This window comes from Erigeron canadensis, chromosome 6 (assembly GCF_010389155.1).
Source record: "Erigeron canadensis isolate Cc75 chromosome 6, C_canadensis_v1, whole genome shotgun sequence".
Classification (NCBI taxonomy): Eukaryota; Viridiplantae; Streptophyta; class Magnoliopsida; order Asterales; family Asteraceae; genus Erigeron; species Erigeron canadensis.
The window spans coordinates 25,251,367-25,270,084 of NC_057766.1; the positions used below are offsets into that span (position 1 = coordinate 25,251,367).

At 36.0% G+C, this 18,718-nt stretch overlaps 1 protein-coding gene and 1 pseudogene across 1 annotated transcript; one reads left to right on the top strand and one right to left on the bottom strand.

The window, feature by feature from the left end:
- On the top strand, positions 1-1,255 carry LOC122604542. The gene is made up of 3 exons (XM_043777427.1): positions 1-220; positions 319-471; positions 960-1,255. Exons 1-3 carry the CDS (start codon positions 1-3, stop codon positions 1,253-1,255), a joined length of 669 nt encoding a protein of 222 aa, XP_043633362.1.
- Positions 1,256-3,380: 2,125 nt separating this feature from the next.
- LOC122604543 lies at positions 3,381-8,335 on the bottom strand (annotated as a pseudogene).
- Positions 8,336-18,718: the final 10,383 nt, after the last annotated feature.

Here is an 18,718-nt window from a genome sequence, read left to right on the forward strand (position 1 = left end):
ATGAATTCGACCTTTACTTTATGTATATATGAGGTTGTGCGGCCTTTTTTTAGGCATAAAAAAGTTATAGCAGCAGCTTGTGCTTTTGAAACTAGCAAGGCTATTGTTGATGATATCGCGGGTGATTATTATTCAATTCTCGTTGACGAATGTCGTGATGCTTCTGTAATTAAAAGAACAAATGGCAATTGTTATCCCATATGTCAACAAGAAATTAAAGGTTATGTAGTTACAGCCTTACATGCTATATAATTGGATATGTTATCCTTTGAACTAACCTTAAGTCCTTAATGATTTTTATTAACTCTTTAATTGCAGGTCATATAACTGAAAGATTTCTTGGGTTTGTACATGTCCCTTATACGACATTGATGTCCATGAAAGAAGCAATTGAGTCGATACTTGGAAGACATAAGCTTAGCATGTCTCAAATTCGTGGGCAAGCCTATGACGGAGCTAGCAATATGCGAGGCAAGTTCATTGGTCTAAAGAGTTTAATTTTGAATGATAATAGTTCGGCATATTATGCTCATTGCTTTGCACAAACTTCAATTAGTCCTTATTGTTGTAGCTAAAAATGATCCAGATGTTGCTTGTTATGATTGGTAGCTTAGTAAATGTGGTTGGAGGTTCCTGTTGTTGAATGGCTAAATATTAGTTTAAGGGTCAAATATTGTAATTGTAAATAAGATATTAGTATAGGGGACAATTGTGTAGAAGTGTATAAGTTTGTTTGTTCAATTCGTTTCAATATATCTTTCGATTATCTAACACTTGTAAGCGTAGAGATATACTTTGTGAAAAACACGCTAAGAAATTGTAGATGCAATAGACACTAATGAAAGTGAAAGTGGTAAAGGCAAAATCCAAGAATTTACTCTTCAAAGGGCAACAGATACCGAGCTCTCATCGCAAAATATTGGTAAACATCGGTATTTTGTTCCCTTCTATTCTTGAAGTACTTGAGATTATTCTTGAAGATGTTGTAAGTAGTGATCATAAGGGGAAAGCAAAAAGACTATTGACTTGGTTATTGTCTTTTGATTTTGCGTTTACTTCGATCTTGATGAAGAGTGTTCTCAAAGTTACAAATGAGTTGTGTCTAAGGTTGCAAAGAAAAGATGTAGATATAGTAAATGCTATTAAATTGGTTCAAATTGCAAAAGAAAGGCTAGAAACTATGAGAAATGATGGCTGGGAACAATTGGACAAAGAAGTATCTATATTCTGTCACAACTCACAAGTACAACATTAAGATTCCAAACATGAATGAATAAATAACTATAAGCTCTCATTATTTATGTAATTTTGTCATGTCGACCTCGTCGTGTAGCACATAAGTTAACAATCCAGCATCATTATGAGATTGATATATTCAAAGCCGTGATTGATTGCATGCTTCAAGAACTTAATCATAGGTTTACAAATCAAACATCAACTAGTGAGACAAGACCCACTGTGTTTGTTAAGCAACAAGAGGCAAAAACTGTAGAAGCAAAACTGTGTGGAGGATGGACTCAAGGACGGATCCTCCGTCCGTGCGTCTGGCCGCCCCTGACCTTGGAACAAAATCTTTGCGTAAATCAAACCAAGTAATCCCAAGGTATAAGGTTGGTAGCTACTCACCTAAGATGTTTGAAAAGATCAGAATCTCAAACAAATGCTATCAAACTTCAAATAAATTTAAATTTGATCCTTCAAAACGAAAACAAAGTACTCTTCACTATAATCAATCAAGAAACCGTGTTCACAAAAGAATAGTACAAAGATGGGTTAAAATAGGAGTCTATAATGCTAACAATCCAGGACCCATGAAAAGATGGATACCAAAAGGATAGTATACTTGTTGTGAATTGTAGGTATGTGTAGCAATCCATGTTCAAAAAACATGAATGAAAAATCAATGATGATTGCTCACATGGTGATGAAATCTTATAAGTATTTGACTAAAGCACGTACCAAGCAAAGCAAGCTAAGTCATCTTGAACTTAAATTGTTGAAATTAATGCTATTATATATGATTATATGAAACTTATTTGGAAACATGTTATGCTCAAAACTTATATGACCTTTATGATTTTTTAGATAAGTTAATTAAACTTTAATATCTTATGAAAATCTAGAACTTCAAAGATCATCAAATTTTAAAATGCAAACAAGCGAAAATCACTTTGAGTTTTTTAAGTGTTTGGATATGTCGAAATTGTGAAGTTCTAGCAGATTCTAAACTTGAAAATAAATTTAAGGAAGTTTATATAGTTGCAAAAATCATACACTATATGCTAACATGTGAACAAATTGAGAACTAGAATCATCAACTTGTGAAAGGGTGATACAACTTCAGAATTGCTAAAGGACTAAAAAATTACAAATCACACATTGATTTTAAAAATCACAAATTGGTGACTATACTAAAAATGTGCATTTTCTTTCACCAAAATCTTAAATGTGTGACATGTTAAAAATTCCCAAAGCTAATCAACAAAGATCTTTAAAAGACATACGTCATTAATGAGTGATTCTATCGGGTCATTTTTAAACCTATAGGTATCATATACATGAACAAATTTAAGTTGAAAGTTACACTTGAATTAGTCTTTATCCTCTAGTGGTTAGAGATGGTGACTTTCTTTATCCTCTGTTGGTTAGAGGTAGTGATTCTTTATCCTCTATTGGTTAGAGGTGGTGATATCTTATCCTCTATTGGTTAGAGGTTGTATTAGTCTTCATCCTCTAGTGGTTAGAGGTGGCGACTTTCCTTATCCTCTATTGGTTAGAGGTGTTGATAATTCTTGAAGTCAAGAGTTTTTGTGTATTCGGATTCTCCACCGGGTTTGAAGATCATAGTCTACAAATTCTTGATTAGTGAATCAAGGAGTGGATTAAGACGAATTCGTTAACATCCGGCCCCAACCACTATATATCATGGATTACATGTGGTGATACCTATTTCCTTATTTGCATTGTTTAATTGTTACTCCCTCCGTCCCAATTTAAATGTCACGTTGACTAACTTTGACCGTAAATAACTTTGTTTATGTCATGTAACACTTGATATAAAATATATGAATGGATTGAGTTTTTAATGTACTTCTCGTTCATATAAGTTTCATCAACTACTATATAGTACAAATAAAGTTATTTACGGTCAATTAATGTTAGTCAACGTGACATTTAAATTGAGACGGAGGGAGTATTACATTTGCTCCATAAGCATTGGCTTGGTTAATACTCGTAACAAGTGTTAATTGTTTTGTTGTTCGAATTAAAAGAAGTATACAACTAGTAACTTAAAATTGGAAATTTATCAAAGTTTTTACAACCCCCCCCCCCCCCCCCCCTCCCTCCCTCCCTCTAGGTTGCACTTTAACTCTGGCTTATATCAGATGAAGTACATTCGTAATTGTACTAGGTTATCTTATTCTTGTAGTGTCCGGACGGGCGGGGTCCGGAGAATGCTTATGCTTACGTGACTATCATAGCGTTCGGGTGGTACACTATCATTCAAGATTGTGTACCTATAGTTTTTACAACTATTGATGATATCATTATAACAAATTGGTGATGATATATCATTATATATGTAGGCTATCGAGTCTTCATTTCTGTAATGGTTATATTGTTTACAGAGTAGTCCTCTGGCTTCTTTTCTATTAATGTTGACTTGGATACAGTTCCGCCAAAGAGGAATGCTGGCCGCTTTGGAGCAGGTAACAACATCGTGTCAGTACTTAGCATAGATATCACATTTGACATCAATGGTCTGTCCGATGCGTTTTCTTGTACACAAAGGAGTGCAACATGAATACTTCTCAATAGTTGGTGCACAACACAGGTTCCGGCTAATGTTGCATCCTCTAATTCCAGTGCATCACCTTTTTCCCAAAGTTCCCATGCCTAAACCACATAAAACAAGTTAGTAGCTCTAATATATCGGCTGAAATTTTTTTATTTAAATTTTGACTTACATATCCGATTAGATTGATTGTCTTGTCAAGATGAGTGAAGCTGGTATTTCTTCTTCCACTCACAATTTCCAATATTAAGACTCCAAAGCTAAAGACGTCTGACTTCTCTGAGAAAGTCCCTTCCATAGCATACTCAGGGGCCATGTAACCACTGCATTAGGTATTTGATTTTGAGTTAGTAATTGAAAAACTAGAAATTACTCGTATTGAGATAGACAACTGAATGAAAGTGTGCAAAATGGCTCCCATCTTATTTATTGATTTTTTTTTGGAGAAATGGGGCGTTTTTGAATCGAAGCTGTAGAAACCTTAAGTCAACAAGATAGTTTAATTGTTGAACCAGTATACCTGGGTTTGGGCCATGCCTGTAGCAAATGACCGGGTTTCACAAACCCGGTCATGGTCCTGGTTTCCTAAATCCGGCTGTACTGATTTTACAAGGATGTTTGTTGACTTACCTGTTCTACAAGTGTGTTTGAGAAATACACTATTTCTCCAAAAAATCCAACTAAACTATTTCTATTATATAGTTTTCAAGTCTAAAAGATATTTATAAGAGTAAAATATAAATTGAAAGGCTACTTCCATTGATTGGACATTCCAAAAAGTGTTGGTCATTGCTTCTGTCTCATTTGGCTTGAAAATTCTTGCCATACCAAAATCAGATATCTTGGGCTTCATGTGTTCATCTAACAAAACATTACTGGCCTTAAGATCTCTATGAATAACTTGCATTCTTGAGTATTTATGCAGGTAAATCAAGCCTTGGGCAATTCCTTCGATGATGTACCATCGTCTTGGCCAGTTTAGCAGCCCCTTTCTGGTATCATTTGTTTTATCATATTAGCAAGCAACTCACATAGAGAAAACGTGCAATTTTTAACTATATATTAAAATCATCATAAACATATATGTAGTTTGATAACTTTTCTTACCAAAAAGAAAGAAATCTAAACTCTTGTTGGGCATATACTCATAAATTAACAGCTTTTCCTCCCCACAAATGCAACAACCTAGAACCCGAACAAGATTTGTATGTTGAAGTTTGGCAATAAGTATGAGTTCATTCTTAAATTCCACAAGCCCTTGTCCTGATGTTCTTGAAAGCCTTTTAATTGCAACTTCTCGTTCATCACTAAGTTTTCCCTGTTTTCAATAACACCATTTATCTCTTTTAGTTAAATTTGGGAAGTAACACTACCAACAGTGTAAGAGGATGACCCATATGAACATAACACGTACCTTATAAACAGGTCCGAAACCACCTTCTCCAAGCTTATTTTCACTCAAGAAGTTATCTGTTGCTGCAACTATAGAAGCAAAGCTGAATACTAGCAACTCACTTCCTTTTCTGCCATTGCTTTCGAGATTACTTGTACCCCTGAAGCTTTCTGAAGCCATTAGCTCAAGAAAATATTCATCATCTCTGTTTTGTCTCTCCACTACAATCAAATATGGCTTATACTAAGTTATGAAATAGCAATAAATTAACTTTAATACAATTGACATGTATAATATCAAAAAGTGACATACCTTCTTGTCGAAGATTTCTCCTTTTACGATACCACAATAGACCGAGACAGAAGAAAGCTACAAAAATGGCAGCAACAATGGGTGCCCAAATCCAGTTTTTAGCATTTCCTATGTATAATGTCCACTGTTACAGTATATCTTACACTTTTTGTGTGTTACACCTAAATTCATATTCAATATAGTTGACATTTAAGCCATCTAGAAAGGTTAATCATTAATGCAATTAATTACATTAGTCATGAGTGTTTACCTTTAGATGGGGAAAAAAGCACGAACTTGCTACCAGAACTCCCTGTAGGATTGACTGAAAAGTTACTGATTGATTCGGGTCCGGTCCACATAGTACATCCAGTTCCATTGCTATTCAATGTGGTAAACCCCAAACAGCCACAATCATTCCAGCATCGCACCATACAATCACTAATGCTTATGCTTGAATTATAATCATATGAGACCTCAGTAGTACCAAGGGCAAAATCCACATTCAGTTCAGTATCACTAAATTTATAAGAGTACGCCACTAGTCCTATATGGCTGTCCTCGTCGTCGAACCATAAATCTCTGAGAGTTTTCACCATTGGGTTCCCAGCTCAAAGTAAAAGCACCCGAATCAGGGATGTCATCACTCAACCAAGAAGTTAAGTTCCAAGTCTTGCCTGTTCTAAGGTCTGACCCAAGTTTCATGCCTGGTAAAAGTAAGTTAGTCGGATAATCAAAACTCTCCCAGATAATCCGGTTATCGTTCTTCAGCTGGAAATTACCAGTGTCTTCAAGAGTTGCGGTCAGGTTGGGACCAGGACCAGATTGATTATCTGAAATATTTACAAGGGTTGATCCTCCAGATGAAATGATCAAATTTCCAGTGTCTGGATCAATCATGAGGATGATAGAGTTTGATATGATCAGTGTAGACCGGTTGGCTACCCATACTATCTGGGTTTTATCATCATTATTGGTGTACCAGATTCCTAAATAATTGTTGTTGTTTGTGGAGAGATTGAAGAATCCTAAGGTAAATTTGTTACCAGGGGAAACAAGTTGAGAGTTGAGGTTGAGTTGGTCTCCTACTTTTATAGTTGAAACACTTGTTGCTACAACAGAATTGAGAATTAGGATTACGAAGATGACGAAGGTAATCACTTTTGCCTCGATTATGTGGATCTTAAGAAATTATATTATATATATACTAAAAAGCAAATATGCTTTTTACAAGTCTTTATGCTTTTTCAAGACCGGGATGCTATAGAAAATTGCAAGGTTGTGGTTTGAAAAAATTTGGTGCATTGGCTTATTTATAGACTTCATCAAATACACATACCTTAGGAGGTATAATTGAAAGCATTTCAAACCTAAGATGATCATTAATTCTCATTAATATATTATTGAGTTAATTACAAAAATCGTCCCTGTCATGATACCCAGCTTGCAGGTTTCATCCCTACCTTTCATAAATTACAATTTTCGTCCAAAATAGTTTGCTCCGTCAACACTTTTAGTCCTACCTTTAAAAGTCCGTTTATAACCATGTCACGTGATCCGCACGTGATGGTTATTTTCGTAATTTGGCTTAATAATACCCAATATATATCCCGATTAAAATAAAAAAAAACCTTATTTTCACTCTCTCTCTTACTTTCTCTCACTCTTTCTCCCTCATCTGTTCTTCAAATAAGATCTAGGGCAATGAAAAAGGTCCATTGTAGCTGTGGTTCGCTTATTGTGATACGAACATCTTGGACACCACAAAACCCTGGAAAGAGGTTTTATAGTTGCCCTAAAAGGGAATCGCGTTGCACTAGGTTTATTGGGTGGTATGATCGAGTTATGTGTGATTGATCTATGGACATTATTCCAGGGCTTTTAAGGTCTAAGAACGCACTAGAGAATGAAGAATAAAGTAAATAGTCGATTAAGGAATTTTTTTTTTTTTTTTTTTTGTCAATTGTTGTTGTATTTTTGCTGTTGTTTCTACTTATCAATGGATAAGAAATCAGTTGGTTAATGTAATTGTAGTATTCAAGTTTATGGAAATATAGTAGAAGTTGTTGATCTAATTGTAGTATTCAAGTTTATTCAAGCAAGAATTGTTTCGTTAGTAGAAATTGTTAATTCAAGCAGAAATGTAGTAGAAGCTGTGAAATTGTTTTGTAGTATTCAAGTTTATTCAAGCAGAAATGCTTTTGAAATTGTTTATGGAATATTGTAGCAGAAATCAGTCATTTTGCAAGTGTTTGACTATATAAAGTCAAATTACCAAAAACAGGTCACAAATATATTGACATAAAAACATGCATAACAACACTGCCTAAATTGAAACCATTACCAAATTGACATCAAAAGCATTATCCATAAATGAAACATTGTTTAATAAATCATACATAAACATCAATCCTAATATTACGCAAATCCAAGTTATTTTGTCAAATTGACACACTGCCAATTGACAACAAAAGCATATATAAACATCCTAATATTATACAAACCATCATAGTTGTCAAATTCACAAATTGCCAATTTGACATGCATCCTTGTACTACTAGTTTAGTTTTTCTTCTTGGATGAAGCTCTAAATGCTTGATCTGGAGACAATCTAGCAGCCAGAGTTGACTTTGAGATGGTTGACTCTTACTTGCCCCCATTCTTGAGCTGCCTGCACCAACACCTCCTTGACCTTGGGTTGGTTGACTCTGAGTAGCCCCCATTCTTGAGCTCTTTGCACTGTCAGCACCACCTCCCTGACCTTTAAAACCTCTTAAATTATGGCCCAGATTACCACAGAGAGAGCAAGTAAGAGTCTTCAGTTTCCTACCATTACTGGCAGATGTCTTAACCATGCTTTCCTCATAGAATGATCTCTTCCTTTTTTTTTTCTTTGGTCTTCCAACATGAGTATGATGCACTGGGGGTGTTATTGGGTATTATTAAGCCAAATTACGAATATAACCATCACGTGCGGATCATGTGACATGGTTATAAACGGACGTTTAAGGGTAGGACTAAAAGTGTTGACGGAACAAACTATTTTGGATGAAAACTATAATTTATGAAAGGTAGGGATGAAACCTGCAAGTTGGGTACCACGACAGGGACGATTTCTGTAACTAACTCTATATTATTTTACATAATCAATAACCCATTCACATTCCTTCCAACGATTAAGCAAGCCAGCCAACATCTCTATTAATGATATTCAACTAATTAAAAAAATATAATATGCACACACATATTATCATATTACAATATATCTGATAATAAGTAAAGTATTGAATAACAGGACCTATTAAATTTCAAAAAAATTAAATTTTATAACAATATATATATATAGGGTGGGTTATTTTAGGACCACCCCTTATTTTAGGACCACATCATAATCATCATTACCGACCACCACCACCATGATCATCTCCAACCAAAAACATGGTCCTTCAGCTCCGTCGACCACCTCCGTCACCGGAAATCATGTTTCAGTTAACTTACACATGTGTAAGTTGTATATAACTTACACATGTGTAAGTTAACTTAAAAATGATTTTCCAAGGGTCTCCGTCGCCGGAAAATCATGGTGGTGGTCGGAGACGATGATGGTGGTTTGTAAGTTACAAATTGGTTCTAAAACAAGAAGTGATCCTAAAATAACTTTTACCTATATATATATATATATATAGGGTAAGGTTCATTTGAAAATCATTCATATATGACCATATGTAATATTAGTTATAACTTGACATGTTCATATATGCATAAATTTGTTTACATAGACTATTCACATATGAACACTAAGTTTTAATTAAAAGGTTATCATGGTTCTTCCAATTCAAATGGTTCTCATATATAAATATATATATATATATATATATATAGAGAGAGAGAGAGAGTTAGGTTATTATGAGAACTAAATATTTGTCGAGAACTATTTTAAACCATTAGATGAAATTAATCAATGGCTAGTAAATAATATACATTAAGACAATAAATAAATAATTACAAAGTATAAAAGGGTAAACATGGAATTATAAATTATTTATAAAAAATTTTCTAACATTGTACCACTAATAAATAAAATGTTAAAAATAAATTACAATTTGACACTTTATGTCCAATCGTTTAATAAAATCCTAACAATTATATAATATAAAGTTTAAATATTAATCACATTAATAATTTATTAAAAAGTGGTATTACATTTCACTCACATATTAAGCCTTACTTTATAAATCTACTTACATGTGAACATCATACACAAGTGTAAATAAAAATTGTTTACATGTGAGCATAATCGTATACATGTGTAAATAAAAGTGCACATGTGTTAATTAAAGTTGTCCACACGTAAACGCAATTCATACTGATTGTTTTTAAATATACTAGTGAACTTTGTCAAAAATAAAAATAAACATAAAAATAAAAATGTACGTATACATCTATGAACATGTTCATTTACATGTGTACTAACTGGAAATATTATAATTTCAAAAAAAGAATTATTTTTTTGATTTATATGTTCATAAGTTAAATATAGCAACATATTCATAATCCTATATTATTATCTTAATATATACTATAAGACAGTTGAACTAATGACTTACTAACCAATCACATTGCTCGATTTCATCAAATTGACTTTTGATGATGTCATCATTTAGATAAATTACAAATAAAAAAATCCTAATAATCATTATCCAAATATATTATTATATTAGTATTTATATTGCTTTGTAAAAAAAGTCTCATTAATTTACACTTTTTTGTTTTCCATCAATAATTTACATTTTTAGCCCTGAATACTTAATTTATATTTATTTTTAGCCATCAACTTGAAAGAATTTTTTAAAATTTACAATCATTTAGTTAAATAAAAAAATTTTCAACATATGAAATATTTTCTACAAAAAATTATTTCAAAACCTAATGACTTATTAACAAATATTAGATTAGATTTTTATAATTATAAATATTAATATTTAGTTTCATATTTGATATAAATACAATGTGACATCTAGATACATATCCCAAACACGATTTATAACAGCGGGTTACTTGAATCATAAATCCAAATCAATATAAACGCCATTCAAGATTCATTCTATCACTCAATCAAAAAGGTGCATAATTTTCTCCTTTTCTATATATTAGTTTTGCATATTAATATTTAAATTACAGTTGTCGCTCAAATCAAGAGTCCTAATTGTTATCAAATAATATAAAAACAATCCTAATGGTTATCATATTATCATATAATAAGTGATTGAAAATAAACCTATACATGTTATGGACGCGCAACATGATTAAATACATATACTTGAATGTCAAGCACAGGATCACAAATATGTTTATATCTTTTATTCTTAATTATTTTTCATAATAATATTACATTATGAGTACAACTGGTTTCAAAATATTCTATAATGGAGAAATTATTATATATAGCATGTGGCTTGTGGAATGACTACGGCAAACAATTTCATCAATATGTCGAGGCTAATAATGACAGTGACAAACATATGATTATTGTACTACAACTTGCAAAATATAATACTTAGATACGTATTTCTTCAACATTATAAGCTTTTATGACTTAAATATATGAACATCTAATATTGATAATATCGTAAACCTCGTGTCCAGTGTTGGACACGGATCTAAAATCTGGTTATTAACTATATTGTTAATTAAGTAAATAAAGTTATGTTAGTGAATAGAAAAATAAAAAAAGTTATGTGTATCAATGGATAAGAGTCTATCTTAACAAATATTAAATAATTTGAAATCAAATGACTATTTAAATGATTAATGTGGGTGTCGAATTTGTGGGAGATTTGTTTTGGAAGTTACGGTTCTTTTTTTATTATTATTAATTTATAATTTTATGTTTACCCTTTTATACTTTATAATTATTTATTTATTGTTTTAAATGTATATTATTTACTAGCATTGATTAATTTTATCTGATGGTTAAAATAGTTCTCGCAGTTTTCGACAAATATTTAGTTATCATAGTAACCTAACTCTATATATTGATATATATGTATAGATACAAATGCATGTAATAGGATATAATTTTAAATAATTTAACTTAATTTAGTTTTTAATATGTATTGTCTTTTTAGATGATACACGTATTGGCTATAACGGCATCTGTTAGACATTAGACAATAAAAGAACTAGATAACTTTATGCTATTTAGCTCAAAAAGGCCTGTTTTAATATATGCAAATGTTTGGCGTATATAAAGACACCAATGACATGGGACATTTAATTGCAGGCTATAGTTAGCGACATGTATAGCCACTTGTTTAAGATTAGCGACAAGGTTACCATCATAGTAGTCCTGTCGCTAGCGTCACATTTAGGAGATCGCTATTATTGACGCTATTTTTAGCGTCTTACAATTAAATGTCACAAAAATCTGCGACTTTTTTTCTAGAGACTACATACTTGACATTGCTAATTTGCTATGTATGTCACTAGCTTCAAATATGTCGCTACAAAAGTCGCTAAATGCCAGTTTTCTTGTAGTGATTTATTTCACGGTGTTGACTGGCTGGTCAACTACAGTACTGTGACGAAAATGAAGTTGGTTGATGCTTTCATGGAAACCACATATATAATGTATATGAACATGACAAGGATTAAATTGTGACTTGTGAGCTAGGTACGTTGTACACACTAATTTAATTAGCTTTTGGACATTTGTTTATTTTTTTTTCCAATCAATTGAGGATTTTCCAGCTGTTCAAAAATAAAATAAAATTGAGGACTTTTCAGGTTGGTGATGGAAAGTAGAAAATAGGTTACTGGCCTTAAAAATTCAGAAAAACAAAACAAAAAATAACAGGATTTTTTGTGTTGCTGGTGGTAGACAATTAGTTCACGGTGTTGACTAGTTGGTCAAATCACTGAATACGAAAATGAAGTTGATGGCTTCTTAGAAATCACATATGTGTTAGTCTTTGGACTGTTTCTTTTTTAGGTGTTCTAAAAACACATTATTTCAGTAAAAGGCTGTGACCCCTGGTTACAGAAACATATTATTTATAGAACAAATTAGATGTTTTTTTTTTAAACAGCAGAACCGCATAATATAGAACAAGATACTTAATTACATGAATATACGTTCATGAGGTGTGCACATTTCATTTTTCTCAATTTGTTCACATGGCTAGTTATTGATTTTGCATCAAACCGCGTCGAATTTTTTTTTTTTAAAGGATGGTTTATGGATGAACCTAAAAGAAGTTTTAGGTTTTGTTTACGCCAACTTAGGTTGTTTGATGTGATTGTCGAATGGTTTTCGACTTTAGTTAGGGTTTTCGGCCGATTTGTAATCGTGTCAATGAATGAGAAACCATTCTCCTTTTATAGGAGAATGTTTCTTAGAGGAGAGGGTTAGGTTTTGGCCCAACCTCTTTGGATCGATATCATGTTACGATGTTTATCCGATTTAGTTTCTTTAAGAGATAATCCTAGAATAATTCGGACTAGGTAACATATATTTATCTCTGGGAAAGATTTATGTTAATCCTTTAATTAGTTAGTTAATTAAGCACCTCCGGTCTCGTCCCTTTCATGGGAGTGCTTCGTGTAGGAAATCCTTCGTATAGTTCCTCGGAGGGGTACGCCGTCAAGCCCCCCAATCTAATATTATGGACTGCTAGGGCTATGATTTTAGAGTATCCCTATAATCTTTCCGTCGTCTTTCGTAATTTTCTAGAAAATGACTCCGAATGACCAATTGTGCACTTTTCTTAGTTTGTGGAGGGTCACAGGTCGGTAATTGATTCTTCAGCGGGTGGGAATGAAAATTTCGGTGAGTAGATAGTTGCATTTGTTTATTGTAAGATACACGAGGAAGACCTAGGAGATAAGCGGACTACCGGAAAGTCAAAGAATATAAAGACTCATCCACGGACTACGGGCAGTTGAACTGGTTGAACACCTCACAACAAACCTACCAGAAACATATGAGGAATTGATAAATAAAGCCCACATATGGATCAGCGTCAAAGGGATAACCGGAACAGAGTACGCCCTGGGAAAACGAAAGAGAAATCTGATGAAAAGTGGCACCAAGGAAGCCATTGAATATATAGGGCGGGGAAGCAAGGCCAAAGAAGTAAGAAAAATAATATTGTTAAAACTAACAAAATCACCAAAAGAGATCCTTACCACTGAACGAATAGCGCAAACATTCCCAGCCCCACCAAGGTTGACAACCCGAAAAAGAGATCGAGAGAAATATTGTGCATTTCATAAGGATTATGGACACGACATGGATTTTTGTCGAAATTTCCATCAGGCAATAGAAAAAGCAATAGCTGTTGGTAATGATATACCCATACGGAGCTCTAGCTCCGTATCCGAAGCAGGAGCAGAGTTACCTTCGAATAGGATCAAATACTCAGCTAGAACGGAGCCCGATCTCCGTCCAGAATAATTAACTCGGAGCTCAAAGTAGCGAAAACCTAGCTCCAAGGAAATATACAAGATCTCCGCCACGATTGCCAAGCTCCGATATGCTCGGACATAATTAGGTAAAAAGATTACCACAAATCTCCTCAAGAAGGAAACAAGATATTCACAAAGGAGGAAGAGATTTACTCTAATTCTCTTACCCTCCTCTCCAAGTTATCTACCCTCTATATAAATTGAAGAGGAAGCCTCACGGCATATGGTATTCATACGCATCACACATAAAAAAACCCTAACTCATAGTTTATTCGACCTTTGAATAAACCCTAAACAAAACCCTAAGTTGAACGAATCGACTTGGACATAATACCACCCGGCGTAAAGCAGTCTCTACGACCCTCTGACCGTAAGGGAATCGCCGAATAACACACACAACCCAACTTACACCTCCGGTTGAGCCATAGTGCGATTATTTGATCAAACAAATTAGAGCCATCCGTGGGACCTACTAAAAACAAACCCGAACCCACTACCGATCAATAAGACTACATATGGCCGACCGAGGTCTGGGAAGTGCTCAAAACGATAGTTACAGGTCGCCTTGGGCCTCTCTCAAAATCGGCCGCAAAAGAAAGGATGCCGAGAATGTCAACACGGACATAACCTTTGGTTCCAAAGAAACCGACAAATTCTCAAAGGACCCGTTGGTAATACAGACTGCGGTCTGTGATATCATGGTCCATAGGGTGTACATAGATGGAGGAAGTGAGTGCGAGGTCCTCTACGAGCATTGCTTTCTGCATTTTCCTGATCAAGTACGGAGTTCAATGACTTCCCCGAAGGCACCCCTGATTGGATTTGTAGGAGAGCGGACCTGGCCGATAGGAGAAATTCGCCTACCTGTCCGAATTGGCCAACCCCCCACAATCAGGACGGAAAATCTAGACTTCGTTATAGTAAGGTCACCCTCGCCCTATAATGTACTGCTGGGAGACCTGCTATGAAGAGACTAGGAATCGTTGCGTCCACGATCCACTTTGTGGTCAAGTTCCTGACTCCAGAAGGGGTGGGGACAATAGAGTCCCTCTGTAGTCCCGGAAAACACGTCCATGATGTGAAAGGGGCCCGAGAAGAAACAAAGGTTACTATCCCTACGACCACGGAACAGGACAAAGAGGAATGGATTGCGATAAACCCGGCTTTCCTGGAGCAGCTAATTCTGATAGGAAAACAGTTGCCAGCGGAGTTCAAGCCGAAACTTCGAAAACTGTTAGAAGACAACATGGATGTCTTCGCATGGGAATATTCCGATATGTCAGGGATACCTCGGAAAATACCAGTCCGAGGTAAGGAATTTGTAACGGAGCATAGGTTGAACGAACATAAGCACCTGACCCCGATCCACCAAAAGAAAAGATCCTTGGCAGCAGAAAGAGATCAAGCCGCATTAAAGGAAGTGGACGAGCTCCTGAAAGCCGAGATAATAAGAGAATCATTGTACCCCACATGGGTAGCCAACCCAGTTATGGTAAAGAAGAGCGACAGAGGATGGCGGATGTGCGTAGACTTCACAAATATAAACAAAGCAACACCGAAGGACTGCTACCCTCTGCCTGAAATCGACTGGAAGGTCGAATCCGTAGCGGATTTCAGACTAAAGTGTTTCCTAGACGCGTACAAAGGATACCACCAGATACAGATGGCCAAAGAGGATGAGGAAAAGATGTCATTCTATACTAGCAAGGGAATATATTGTTACACGAAAATGTCGTTCAGCCTAAAAAATGCAGGGGCCACGTATCAGCGGCTTGTGAACAAAGTCTTTCATCATCAGTTAGGCAGGAATCTAGAAGCCTACGTGGACGACATGGTCATCAAAAGTAAAAGCAAAAAAGACTTGTTGACGGACGTACAGGAGACTTTCAACACTTTGAGAGGAATCAACATGAAACTCAACCCGAAAAAATGCTCATTCGGCGTAGAAGAAAGGAAATTTCTAGGATATTACATAACGAAGAAAGGGATCCAGGCCAATCCGTCGAAAGTTAACAAGCTTTTGCAACTACTCCCGCCGACCTCGATAAAGGAAGTGCAAAGTCTGACCGGGAAATTGGCAGCGTTAAGCAGATTCTTATCTAGGGGCGCTGAAAATCAACTCCCATTCTTTAAAACACTTAGGGGATGCATAGACAAGAAGACTTTCAAATGGACTGTTGAGGCCAACGAAGCATTCGAGCAAATGAAAAAATATATCGCGGAGCTACCGAATCTGACATCCCCGATAGTTGGAGAAACCTTGTATATATACATTGCGGTATCTGAGGAATGCGTAAGCTCCGTACTGCTGGCCGAAAGTGATAGGAAGCAAATTCCCTTCTATTTCGTTAGCCGGATCCTGCAAGGAGCGGAAGCGCGATATCCAGAACTCGAAAAATTGGTCTTAGCATTAGTCCATACAGCCAGAAGGCTCCGACGGTACTTCCAGGCCCACAATATCATAGTCTTAACAGACAAACCAATCAAGCAAGTGCTGCTCAAACCCGAAAAGTCGGGAAGAATGGCCAAATGGGCCATTGAACTCGAGGAACATGACATAGAATTTCGTCCTCGAAGCTCTACAAAAGGTCTGGTGCTTGCAGACTTTATAGCAGAAACCCGACATAACAAGGAAACCGGAGCTACGAGTCAATCAAGCACACTAACCATCACTGAAGAGCGCGATAGCAGCAAATGGCAGCTATATACAGACGGGGCATCAAGCAAGAGCGACTCCGGAGCAGGCCTAATGCTAATAGGACCTGATCAAAAGGAGTACACTTACGCGTTGCGATTCAAGTTCGAGACAACGAACAACAAAGCGGAATACGAAGCATTATTAGCAGGGCTCCGGATAGCGAAGGACATGAAAGTCCGACATATACATGTGTATGTAGACTCGCAGCTAGTGGCCAAACAAGTCCAAGGGGAGTTCGAAGCAAAACAATCAACAATTAAAAAATATTTAGAGAAAGTTCATGAATTGATAAACTGCTTCGGATCATTCGAGATAGAACACATAAGGAGGAACCAGAACCAAAAAGCGGATGCGCTCAGCAAGCTGGCATCCCTAACATTTTCTCATCTAGCCAAAGACGTTCTGATAAAAGTCCTCGAAGACAGATCAATAGAAGGGAAGGAAGTACTAGCAACAGTCACGAAAGACCCGAACAACTGGATGACACCTATAGAGGAATATCTAGTGAGTGGGCTCCTCCTAGAGGATAAGAATGAAGCTTGGAAAATAAGAATTAAAGCGCCTCAGTTCAAGTTAATGGACAGAGTCTTGTACAAGAAACCCTTCCTAACCCCATGGCTGAGGTGCGTTGGGCCAAACAAAGCAAACATGATAATAACAGAAACACACGGAGGGATCTGCGGACACCACGCTGGCCCAAGGTCGACAGTAGCAAAAATACTACGACTCGGCTACTACTGGCCAACTATACATCAGGATGCATCAGCAACGATACAAGTATGCGTAAATTGCCAATTACACGCAAATGTCAGTAGGATGCCCAAACAAGACATGACCTCCGTTATTTTAGCTTGGCCCTTCGCGCAATGGGGAATAGACATAGTTGGACCATTACCAGCAGCACCGTCAGGACACAGGTTTTTGATCGTTGCAGTTAATTACTTCACCAAATGGGTAGAAGCAAAACCGCTGACAGAGATCACAGGGAAGAACGTTGAAAAATTCGTCTTCGAGCATATAATTTGCCGATTCGGGGTGCCACACATCATCATCTCCGATAATGGAAAACAATTCTCGGAGGGCACATTCCCAAATTTCCGTGGTTGGTTAAAAATACAGCAAAATTTTACCTCCGTATACTATCCCCAAGGCAACGGAATGGTCGAAGTAACAAATCACGACCTAGTCAAAGGTATAGAGAAAAGGCTGGGACCTACTCGAAAAAGATGGGTCGACGAAATACCCTTAGTATTATGGGGATTAAGGACCACGCCAAAAAGGGGAACAAAAGAAACCCCCTTTAGCCTGGTATACAGATCAGAAGCAGTTTTACTGACGGAGCTCCAGGTCTCCACCTGCAGAGTATCTAACATGGAAATGGAAAGCAATAATGAGAATCTCCGAATAAACCTTGACATCCTGGACGAACGAAGGGAAATAGCGGCGATCCGAACAGCTTCCTACTGACAAAAAGTAGAAAACTACTATAATAAAAGAGTACGGAAGTCAACCTTCAAGCCAGGAGATTATGTGCTCAGATTAAATAGTCAAAGCGGTGAAAAGGAAAAAGGAAAACTTGGCCAAACATGGGAAGGACCATACAAAGTAACCCAGGCCTACGGCAACGAAGCATACGACTTGGTCAACATGGAAGACAATTCAGTCGGAAGGCCATGGAACACAGTAAACCTCCGCCGTTTCTACCATTAAGGACAAAGCTCCAGAAAATATGTACCACCCAATTTGGAGCAAGTCTTTTAATAAAAATACAATTTTTTAAGCGAACAGGGTCGCAACCTTTCACAAATAATAATTATAAGTACGTACAAGTAATTAAAAAATACCTGAATGTTGGAGTAAGAGGACGCTCATTAAATCCAACATAACCACATCACAAATCTATATAAATGGGTATAGATAAAAGCTTGGTTAAAATTCAAGCACGCAGATATAAGTCTTTACAGATAGAAATCAAAATGTGCAGAGAGTATAACAAACAGAGATATTAATGTTTAGAAACATTGATTAAGATGAGGAATGGGGCTTCTTTTGGAGCAACTCTTCGACTGAGGCA